Source organism: Lutra lutra, chromosome 3 (assembly GCF_902655055.1).
Source record: "Lutra lutra chromosome 3, mLutLut1.2, whole genome shotgun sequence".
NCBI classification, from domain to species: Eukaryota; Metazoa; Chordata; class Mammalia; order Carnivora; family Mustelidae; genus Lutra; species Lutra lutra.
The window spans coordinates 36,245,990-36,257,184 of NC_062280.1; the positions used below are offsets into that span (position 1 = coordinate 36,245,990).

The following is an 11,195-nucleotide window of genomic DNA, read 5'->3' on the forward strand; positions in this document are numbered from 1 at the left end:
GCAGTAAAAAGCGCTCCGGGGTGCAAGGCAGCAAGCGCCGTTGCAAGAGTAGATTCTGAGTTTAGAGCTGGTGAAAATATCTGTCTCCACATCCACGTCCATACCCACGTCTAACCCTCTGAGTGCCCCCATCAGTCTCCTCTGCTTTTGAAGAACTCTGATCGGACCTAGAAACTGCTAGATGCTGGCAAGTAGTCCCCGGGCTTCAGACCATCGAGACGATAAGCAGCCCCATCATATTCAGGGCAGTAGCTTCTGTAGAGCCCATCTGTTTCAAAATAACCCCAATTCTGCTTACGATGCGGAATGCTTTGTTGACTGGAATTTGCCCTAGTTTTCATCCGCCAACTCCGTGTCACAGGCCTCTAGGTCCACCTGCTGGCAAGTGTAAAAACTGGAATGAAACCTGGGTTGGAAGAACAAGCTGGAGCTCTGTGGTTCCCCAGAGCTGGTGCGGGTCAGGATCACCTGGGGGTTCACTGAAAATACGGTGGCCTGGGCTCCATGCCAAGCCTACAGGATTGGAAACTCGCAGAACAACCGTCGTGGCAATTCGCACACTCATGTCAGCATGAGAGAAGCACAGCAATTCAGGGACCTGGTGCCCGGGGACACCTTGAGGTCCCTACTCCTGCTTCTCCTGTTTTATCCTGGTAACTGTCTGTGGCTTCATTTCTTTAGAACTCATCGAAAAAGTGTAGGAACCTGGCAAACACTACTGAACCCAGTGCTCAAGGTTACACGGCACGTAATTAGTCGTGCTGATCACAGGAACCCCGGATACGATCACGGAAGGGGCACCTCAGCTCTCTGGCCTTCTGCCTCAGACCCATAACCCCACTTCAAAACAATAGACAAACCAAACTGAAGGCCATTTCTACAGACTTCCTGGCCAGCACTCTTCCAGATCATCAAGGTCGTAGAAAGCCAGGAAAGATGGGAGAAGCTGCCACAGACCAGAAGAGGCTAAGAAGATGTGGTCGATCAGGTATGCCATTGGACCCTAGTACAGAGAAAGAAAATTCATGGAAAAACTGGTAACATTGAAATGAAGTCTAGAATTTGGTTAATAGTAATGCATCCATCCCTGGAAATGAGTCCTTAGTCCACATCGTGGTGTTAGATGTTAACATATGTGGAATTGAATCGTCTGTATCCTCTCTGTCACTTTCCTGTGAGTCTGAGATTATTCCAAAATAAAAAGTGGACTAAAAGTTAAAATGTCAGAGCCGAGGGGCACCGAAATAGACCAGCTGAGTTGGGGCACAGCGTGGCCAGTTTGTGCCCAGCTGTGGGTAGTCATGGCCAGGCTGGCCAGCGGGGGCGGGGCGAGTCCTCTAGCTCAGCGGCCCAGGCTGGAGACTGTAGAGGAGGAGGCTGGGGTGGGCTGTCGAGCTCTCCCAGCTTAGACCAGCCAACCCGCTATCTCACTGGGACCCACACAAGTCGTGGAATCTCTGTGCAGAGGGTAAAACATCTAGTCCAGCACCATGAGGCCCAGATGAGCCCCAGGCCCGGGGAGGAGAAGTGACTTGTCCAGGGTCCTAAACCCATGTCTGGTGAGGTGTGTTCTTTTAACACAGCAGTTCTCAGTGATTTAATACACCGCTTGCAACACAATCCCTGGGGTGCTCCTTAAAATGCAGCTTCCTGGATTTCCTACCTGTCCTTCCTCCTACACCAGCAAGCTTCCGCCCGAGGGATACGAGGCCACAGGGTCAGAGCTGACCGAGGGCTGGGGAGTCCGGAGACTAGTGCAGACAGCCACGTGGACCTTTCATGCCTCTGAGGGCTTCCAGAGAGGAGTCCGGCAGAGGGGTGGGCTGCATGGTTGTGCTCAACAGCTCCCCACACTCTGCACAACCCGCTGTGTTCCTGCCTGTGGGCCGGTGTGGACTCTCCGTCGGAAACGTCGGGACACAGGGCATCGCAGCTGCCCTCCCAAGACCAGTCAGCACGGACCCTGAAGCTTCTGAGAGGCCTGTGGAATCCTCATTTCCCAGAGGGTTGTCCTCCTTCTTCTAGCATTGTCCACACTCGTGGATGTATGTGCTTGATCAGAACCCTCTTCTCCCTCGCACATGGGAAGTTCTGCCTTCAGTTTCCTTTTTTCTGTTGTAAAGTGTGTTCTCAAATCTGGGTCTCAAGATGAGGCCCATGTTGAGCTTCTATCATCCCAGCCAGAAACCTAGGGTCCCTAGTATGCACTAGACAAGGAGAATATGGAAGTGAGAGCCAGCCTCTGCCCCTAGGGAGCCCTATGTCTAGTTTTCCAAGGTTTGCATATATTTGTCTAGCGAATATCCCTAGATGATTTTGAATTGGGAAAAAAAAAAAAAAATCAGTCCCAAAGCCCATGGATATTGTCAGAGATAGTCAGTCTCTTCAGTTTCCAAAATCAGCAGATAGGTTGGGTAAACGGACACCCCTCCAGATTGCGACCAAACGGCATTTTGTTTTAGATTAAGGGAAATTTGAAACATTCCAAAGTGTCATTAAATGTATGTAAAAGGTGTTTGAAAATCATTTCTAGTGTCATAAAAGCCCATCTTGATAAAATGTGAAGGTAGTGATGGAATTTTCAAAGGATTTAAGAGATTGATTTTAAAAAGAGGCAAGTCTTTTAGTATTAAAATTCACATTCATTCGTTAAAAAAACATTTCATAAGCAATCCAAGTGTCTGTCCACAGATGAATAGATAAAGAGGATGTGGTCTGATATACAGTGGGGCATTCCTCAGCCATAAAAGAAAGGACGGGACCTTGCCATATGCAACCACACGGATGGACCTGGTGGGCGTGATGCTCAGTGAAATAAGTCAAAGAACAACAAATACCATATGATTTTATGTACATGTAGAATCTAAAAAAGTAAAACAAATGAATAAATAGGTAAAAAGCAGAAACATACCCATAAATACAGAGAACAAACGGAAGGTTGCCAGAGGGAGGGGGAGAACGGGATGGCAAAATGGGCAAATGGGATTGGGAGATCCGGACTCCCCCTTCTGGAAGGAACAGGTCATGGAGGTGAAAGGCACGACCCAAGGGAATATAGTCACTAGTGTTATCCTAGTGTGGTGACAGCTGGCAGCGGCACGGTGGTGAGCCTAGCATAGGGCACAGCATTGCCGAATCGGTGTGTGTTGTGCTTGAAACTAGGCTAACATCCTGTGTCCACTGGACTCCATTTAAAAAGAAAAACCACCTGTCACGGTGATGGCTAATGACAGGTGGACACTCAGCTTCTCCTTTCTCCCCTGCTGCTCCTCCAGCATAGTGAGGGAGAAAGTGCATCAAAAACTATTTCTGCAAGAAGTTACAAACCGTTCTTTGTCTAAAAAAATACTTGACAGTGAACGACCAAGCCTGCCCTTTAGAGCTGGGCCTGTTGCTAAAACTACGTACCTCATCAGATGAGAGCCTAATCCCAGCTCCCTTCGGTTACCCAAGAAAGGCTCCTGTTTGCAGTGAGCCCTACCTATGGCAGAAGGTAAACTTCAGATCCTGCCTCTAAGTCATGGATTAAAGCAATGTATTGTTTAAGTTTACAGAGTCTGGTTTGGGATTGAGGAAGACAACTCATAGACCTCAAATCTGGAGCAGAGCAGAAAGGAATCTAGCTGGGTTTGAGTTTTGACTCAGCCACTGCCTGGCTATGGGGCCTTGGCAAGTTACTTGAAATCTTGAAGCCTCAGTTCCTCTGTCTATAAATAGATGAGGAAGTTCTTACTTGGAGGGGTAAGTAGAATAAAAACCACATATAGCAATATGGATCACAACCATAACATTAAATGAAGCCACGCGCAAAGCTTGCGTATTATATGAATGCATTTATGCACAAAAATAGACAAAGGATTCTGCACCGTTGGAAATCAGGATAACGGGCACTGTTGAGTATGGGAGCCAGGACTAGAAGGGTACACTTAGAGGTTTATGAATGCTAGAAGTGTTCCGGGTTTTGATCTGGGTTTTGGTCTCACATGTTTAGTTCATAAAAATTAATCACACTGTGCACTTGTTTAAGAAGAGGGAGAGTAAGTAGGGTAAGCATGTAGCAGTGGTTCAGATGTTCCTTATCTCCAGAAGTTCCTCTTTCTGTTCTAGAGGTCACACCATACTTTTTTGTCTATATTGCGAGAAACACTGGACCCGACATGGTAGACCCAATATTTTACATTACTTGAATTGCTAACTGGATTATACTCTTACTTATGTCAAGTTCGTTGTAGCCATAAAGATTTCCCAAATTGACTGGAGATCAGAGAGAAAAGGACAACAGGTAATGTAGCTACTGAGTGGGTCTCCGTTTCTTTTTTTTTTCCCCAAAGATTTTTTATTTCTTTATTTGACAGAGAGAGGTCACAGGTAGGCAGAGAGGCAGGCAGAGAGAGAGGGGAAAGCAGGCTCCCCGCCGAGCAGAGAGCCCGATGTGGGGCTCGATCCCAGGACCCTGAGATCATGACCTGAGCCGAAGGCAGAGGCTTAACCCACTGAGCCACCCAGGTGCCCCATGGGTCTCCATTTCAAAGCTTCTCATTTTGAGGGTCCAGATACTATTCACAGAACAAAGAAATATCCCCACAGTGGCTGACTTGAATGGTTGAGAAGTCAAAATGGGATTATTTCCTCTCTCAAGTCACTTCTAAATGTTATCTTTCCTGTAAACCATAATGAAGCTTCTGTTTGTATGGAGTTATGAGGTTTTAGGTGAATTTCAGACTCTTTTTAAAGAGATAGATAGATGGATAGATAGAGGTTATAATCAGTGACTCTAAAAGCAAAGTAGCCTTATGTCCTTACGTATTTCCCCTTTTCAAAGACTGTCTTGCCAAATTGCTGGGCTTGGAGTTTCTTCCAGCCTTTTTGGTCTTTGTCCATAGATGACTTAGCAACCATCCTTTCAGAAGGCATTTTGGGAGCTTTGTCATTCATGGAATTCTAATAAAGTAACCTTCTTAAAGGAGAGAATGCGGGTTCCATGCTCTGCCCTCATTGGACAGTAGAAATCCCTGAGAACACTAGTGATTTATTTAGAGGTTTCCTGGTTAAAAAAAAGTGATTGCCTCTTTAGCTTCCTAATATAAGGGAATGATATGCCATCCTGTGACTCACATCAGTATAATTTCACTGAATGGTGTAGAGTGCTGATCAGATCATGGGCAAGATCTCTGAATACCAGCAAATTAAACATCTCTGCTTGCAGGGATGGCAAACAGGAGGGAAAATGGCCATCAACTCATGGTGCTCTTTTTAGCAATTCTTATCTGGATGAAATTGCTTCTCCTCCCTTAGATGTAAAATGCAGAGGTTACTGCATTATACAATAAGGGTAGAGAACTGAAAATCTTTCCATCAAAAACCACGAATCCATAAATCTTATGATCTCACCCCTGGTGTTTGTAATTGAGCTAAATCGTCTTAAAATGGGCACTGTTCCTCAGGTTCTTTGACGCATGCTCACTGTTTCTTGGAGTAACATTGGGGACTGACCTCCATTTACAGGGACACGGAGGCAGAGCTCAGAAATACTGATATCCTGTACCGAGTTCACCAGAGCAGGGCTGTCTCACCCAGGCCTGTAAATGTTCAGTGCATGATTTAACTCAGCGAGAAAAGGAGGTCTTGGCTGGGCCCACCAGCTTTCCCAGTGACCACAAGCCTCCTCCGTGTTACAAAAGCTGTGGCACACTGGAGGTTGGTAATTACCTTTTGTCCGTGTCTGTTTCTTAGAAGGCAAATCTCTGCATTTTGTACGGAATGTTGCCAAGTTGGCTTCAGACAGAATTGGGGTCTGTCTTCTGAGCAGTCACTGTTTTTGTCACTTTATTGTGTATCCTCTACTGAGTTAGTTCACAATGCTAACAAGTAGACATCTGACGCATGATTCATGATGATGTGAGAGATGAAAAATGATAACATCCAGCCCTCATCAGGCACTCACTGCATGCTTAGTCCTCAGCTATGCATTTTATGTGCAACATTTCTCTCCTTGCCTCTCAACAATCCAGGGAGTGAATTTCTCTTTTGTCCCTTTTTATAGATGGGGAAACTAAGACCAAGTGAAGGTAACCAGCTTGCTCCAGGATGTCTAGTTAAAAATAGAGGACTCAGAATTTAGTCCCAAGCAGTCAGACTGCACCGTGGTGGGAAGGACCCTGCAGTCACCTTGCTGGGCAGCCTCCCCTCACACATGAGCCCCCCAGAAGCTGAGAAACAGAGACTTGCCTGTGCACTACACTCTGGTTCCAGGTAGGCCTGGAAGCTTCTCCTGATGCCCTCCCAACACCTTTGCCCTGACATCCCGGGACATCCTGGGGAGTCGACTGCGTCTCCTCCTACCACCCTGTGGAGGCCTGTCTACATCTTCTCCAAGGACTTAATAAATATAACTACAGACTGAAACCACTTCTAAGACTTTTTGAGGAATACCTGTGGAGGATCCTGGGGGCTGCAGAGAGAAGTAATAGATCACGTCACGCAACCGAAAACTACAGAAACCTAGAAGCGAATTTAAAAGTAGTGAATAGCAGGGGTTTGGAAGACAGAGCTTAGTCGAGACTTGAATTGGACTGCAGAGGCCTTGTCCCCAGGGTGGCACTGACTGAAAGCCCAGACGTGACAAATGGTGTCATTTGTGACTGACACCAAATATGTTACTGTCTCCAGAACAGCACAGATTAATTTATACTTGAGAACTTTCCAAAGTAATTAACCCCTGGGATTAAGGACAGTAGAGTGTTCAGAGCCTGAAATGAAGCGATCAAGGCCTTCTTCAGAGAGTGGGGTGGCTTTGGTGATACCAGAAACACTGAGGTTGAAGGATTTTAAATACCCACACATCAGGCCCGATTACAAATCAGGTGTTGTTGTGGTGGTACTGTTAGAACCAGGGCCCTCTGCTGGTCCTGGAAAGCCAGGAAATTAAGGGGACCCATGCAGGAACTTTGTAGTCATGTCTGTGGTGACAGCAGAGTCCTGTAGAGTTGATGAGTTTGGGCTGGATCCTCTTCTCTTTTCAGATCGCATGAGCTCTGCACATACCTGTCTGGGTTTGGGCAGGAGTGCATGGGCTGGCAAGATGCTAGAGGAGATGACGGTGATGTGGGGTTGTGGGGACAGTGGGTGGGAGCCCCAAGTGCAAGATTTGCTGCCCCATGGGCTGGCTTCATGACCTTATGTGTGTCCCTAATGCTCTCCGAGCCTTAGCTCACTCATCTGTAAACTTGGGATCACAAATTGGCAGCGAGAGCTGGCTGACTGACCTATGGCACCTTAAAAGGACTTGATGTGAGCTGTCGGCTTCAGTACGTGGCACTTCCTTCGGCTCAGCCCCGTTCTTCCCGGATGCCCTGTGAGCCGAGTCCAGAGTACACGTGTCTGGGCTGCTCATTTCAAAAACTGGACCCCAGGAGCCTTCGGTCTGCAGCTTTGTGTCCCTCCCTCCATGGGAATGTTCATTCTCGGGCTTTCTCTTGCGGACACGGTGACTCCCTTTGGGATTCTGAGCACTCTTGCAGCTTCCATGGGCTCATGGCCCGTGGCCCACACTCAACACGCCACGTCGAGCCTGCCTCCGACTCTGCCCACAGCTCTCCCTCAAGGCTCCCTGCCTGCCGGAACGGGTGTCACGTACCAGCCTGCACTCATCAGTGCAGTGAAGAACCGTCTTATTGTGAAAACAACTGTCAAAGGGAAAGCTGGATTTGGCGCTCATCATATACAACAGATTTAAGCAAAAACTAATGGTAATTGGATTCATGAGTTTTACTGTAACTTCTTTTTTTAAAAAAGATTTATTTATTTTAGAGGACAAGAGCAAGGGGAAGGGCAGGGTGGAGAGAGAAAGAAGCAGACTTCCCACTAAGCACAGAGCCAAAAGCAGAGCTCGATCTCATGACCCTGAGATCATGACTTGAGCCAAAATCAAGAGTCGGACACTTAACTGACTGAGCAACCCAGGCACCACTTTCTGTAATTTCAAGGCGTTTGCCTCTTTGTAAAAAATTCCTTTTCAGATACATAAGCCAAAACCGTATCCAGTTAAACTTCAGTCTTAATAGTATTCAATAGTATTCATAGTATTCTCCTTACGGTGAAAGTCTTACAAGCCCGTCCTATGTTTGAGTGTCATCCTTAACGAAGGTTGATGAATCGACGTAGGTTATGCTGTCCCAAAAACCCTTGGAGTGGAGTGTAGCCAGCAGGAGTGAGCACGCGGCCAGGCCTGCCCAGCCCACGTGTGGGTTCCTAGGCAGGAATGGCTACAGTGAGGGGTGCTTCTCCCATGGTCTCAAGAAAGAACCAAACAGGGGTACATGTTGGGGAAGAAACAAAATGAAAGAGGAGTTACCTTTTGCCTGCCTTTTGAAAATTTCTCGTCATCTGACCACTGAAGTTCTAGTGGTGGACTGAGCAGACTGGTTTTTTTCTCATCATTTTTTTTTTTAATCCATTGTAACCAACATACAACATTGTGTAAACCTAAGGGTGTGTACGTGCTGCTTTATTACATTTGTATATTGTGGTATGATTGCCTCAGGGGCGTCAGCCAGCCCTTGTACACGGCACACACTTACCAGCTCCTTTTTTGTGTTGAAAACAGTTGATTGGGTCTCCTAGCAACCTCGAAGTTTGTAATACCGTATTCTTGACTATAGTCACGATGTTGTGCATTCGATCTCCAGGTCTTACTTACTTGCGCCCTTCAACAGCAGCTCCCCGGCCCCTTCTCCCCCGGCCCCGGGGAGCTGCCATTCCACTCTCTGCTTTCCCAGGTTCGGTTTCTCCGGTTCCACGGGGAGGTGATGTCCTGCACTGTTGCACGGGGAGGTGATGTCCTGCACTGTTTGTCTTCCTTTGTGAGAAGGCTGCTTAGTTTCTTGGGCTTTCTCTAACATTTTTTCACCGTAGTGTTTCTTAACAATCATTCTATCCATTCCCATGACCTGGGAACATCTTGGAAAAGGCACCGCTCTTGGAGAATGAACAGAAACCCTTTTTAGGAACGATGTCCATGGTCCTTCATATAATTTTTAGATGTTACGCCTGCATTTTTTCTGCCTCCCCAGTTAATGGTCATTGTGGTAACTGGGCCCCTGTCCTGTGGCCCCTGGTGCTCAGTGGCATGTGTGTGTTTCAAGCAGACGTGATTCCTTCTCGCTGGGGTGGGTGTCAGGGGCTGCAGGAGGCCACTGGGCAGAGGGAGAAAGAGGAGGAAGGACCGAAGGCTGATGAAGAAACACCAAACCACATACTTGGTGGGGAAGTTAGAAACAGCAACTTCTGGGCGTAAAAAAATAAATAATCCCTGGGGACCTTGTAGACATGAGATGATGTAAATTACAAAGAATGATGGGGGAAAAAAAGTGAGGGTTTTTGTCAAGAATCTTTGAAATGAGTGGATTAGATTTGTAGACTGGACCACACTAAAAGTATTTACTTGATGTTGAAATTAAGTATTGATAGCTGAGGTTGAAATATGTTTGTTATATTTCTGCTTCGTGCTAAAATAAAGATGACATCCAAGCCATCAGTCTTTCTTCCCCCTTGAAATCCTGGGAAACAATGCCCTGTACATGTCAGAACAATGGATGGGCAGTCTTTGATTTTTCCCTTGTGCTTTCTCCCAACAGGGACCTGCGGGCCGAGCCCCCCGCCCTACGGGTTCCGTCTCTCACCAGAAGAAGAAATGAGAAGGCAGCGGCTTCGCAGATTTGACCACCAGTGAGGGGCCCGCTTGCGGGATTACAACCCGTGTGGTTCTTCCCCCGAGCCTGCCTCTGCACCGAAGCCCAGTGCAGCCTCCTCTGCCGTGGGCCTCACTCGCCATCCTGGGGCCCCCGTGGGTCTCCGCGCACGGCCATGTTGACTTGTCTTGAGAGCAGCCTTCTGGGTACGGCTCCCAGCTGTCCGGGGAGCAGCCCTTCTCCTGGCCCCTGCTCCCCGACAGGTAGAAGGGCAGTTCCACCTCACAGCAACCCACCTCCACACGCCTGTCTCTCTCTCTGTCTCTCTCGGGTTGCTCGCGCAATGGTGCCTCGGCCTCATTCGGTCCCTGAAGACCGTCACTTTCACTGGCCTGGAAGATCAGGCCCCCCCATCGTGGCCAGCGTGCCCCACGCTCGACCTGGCAGGAAGTGCGAAGCCATCCCTGGGCCTCCTGACACGGTGCCATGGTGAGCTCCCAGGAACAGAGGTGGCCACCATAAGGGGATGTTGTTCTGGTCACCCCCACCCAGGCGCCTCAGTTCCTTGTGCCCCTATGCCTGGATGGCATTGACCTCGTCCCCCCTCGGCTCTTATGTGGCTCTGCCTTTACAGAATGTTTGGCTGCAAAAGCTTGGGTAAGACCTCAGGTGGGGAAACCACCCACACACGACACACTCCGCTAGATGTCAGGTGGCGCCAGCATTCTGGGCTCGCAGCAGCCCCGCCCACCAGCTGATGACAGGATAGGCTCCCAGAGCTCCGACCTGTGTTATGAAGCAGCAGGAGCTACAGGCAGAGGGAGGCAAAGTTGTCTGCTGGGCTGGTCATGGAGAAGTCCCTCCGGAGGAGATATTTCTTTCTCCTAAAAAGTGCCTTTTAAATGGCCCCGGTAACAGCCACGTGTCCTGTCCGGGCCCAGGACCAGAGACCAGCATCAGAGACCACGGGCCGCCCATGTTACTCCTGGTGCTTGTATTCCGTGAATAAAAGGACAAAGATACCACTGATGTCTTACTGTCACTGAGATATTTGTGTTTAAAGAGCGTTGGAAGCAGAAAAGGATCCTCCTACTTTCATTTATATGCCTAGCATTTATATATAGTTTTGTGATAACAGAAATAATATATATGCCTGTGTGGGCACAGAGCAGACAGATGCGCCCGTAGGTTAACAGACGTTGTCTCTGGGGTTAGAGCACGTAGGATTTTGCTTTCTGGTTTTTATTGCTTCTTCAAATGTGTGTATCCGTGCGTGTGGGTACTGCTTTTGGAATCAAAGACTGATTCATGTGATAATAAAGCAGGAACTGTATAATCGGGAAAATGCACTTAATAAGTACTATGCCTCCACTGAGAAAATCCACAATATAAAAATACAAATAAATACACGTGCAGTGTTAAAGTCAGCCATATTCTCGCCGCTTACGCGTACCCAAGGGTAACAGTTGGGGGCACGGCTTTCTCAGTTTTGCTTTGTACACATTT

General features: G+C 47.9%; 1 protein-coding gene across 5 annotated transcripts in view; it reads left to right on the forward strand.

The window, feature by feature from the left end:
* RHBDD1 (rhomboid domain containing 1) overlaps positions 1-10,709 on the forward strand; it is a 125,257-nt gene extending 114,548 nt beyond the window's left edge. For all 5 annotated transcript variants that reach the window (XM_047721155.1, XM_047721159.1, XM_047721156.1 and 2 more), the window contains one exon: positions 9,636-10,709. In XM_047721155.1, the coding sequence (XP_047577111.1) occupies positions 9,636-9,730 (95 nt within the window). In that variant the 3' untranslated portion in view covers positions 9,731-10,709. The remainder of the gene's footprint in view (positions 1-9,635) is intronic.
* Positions 10,710-11,195: the final 486 nt, after the last annotated feature.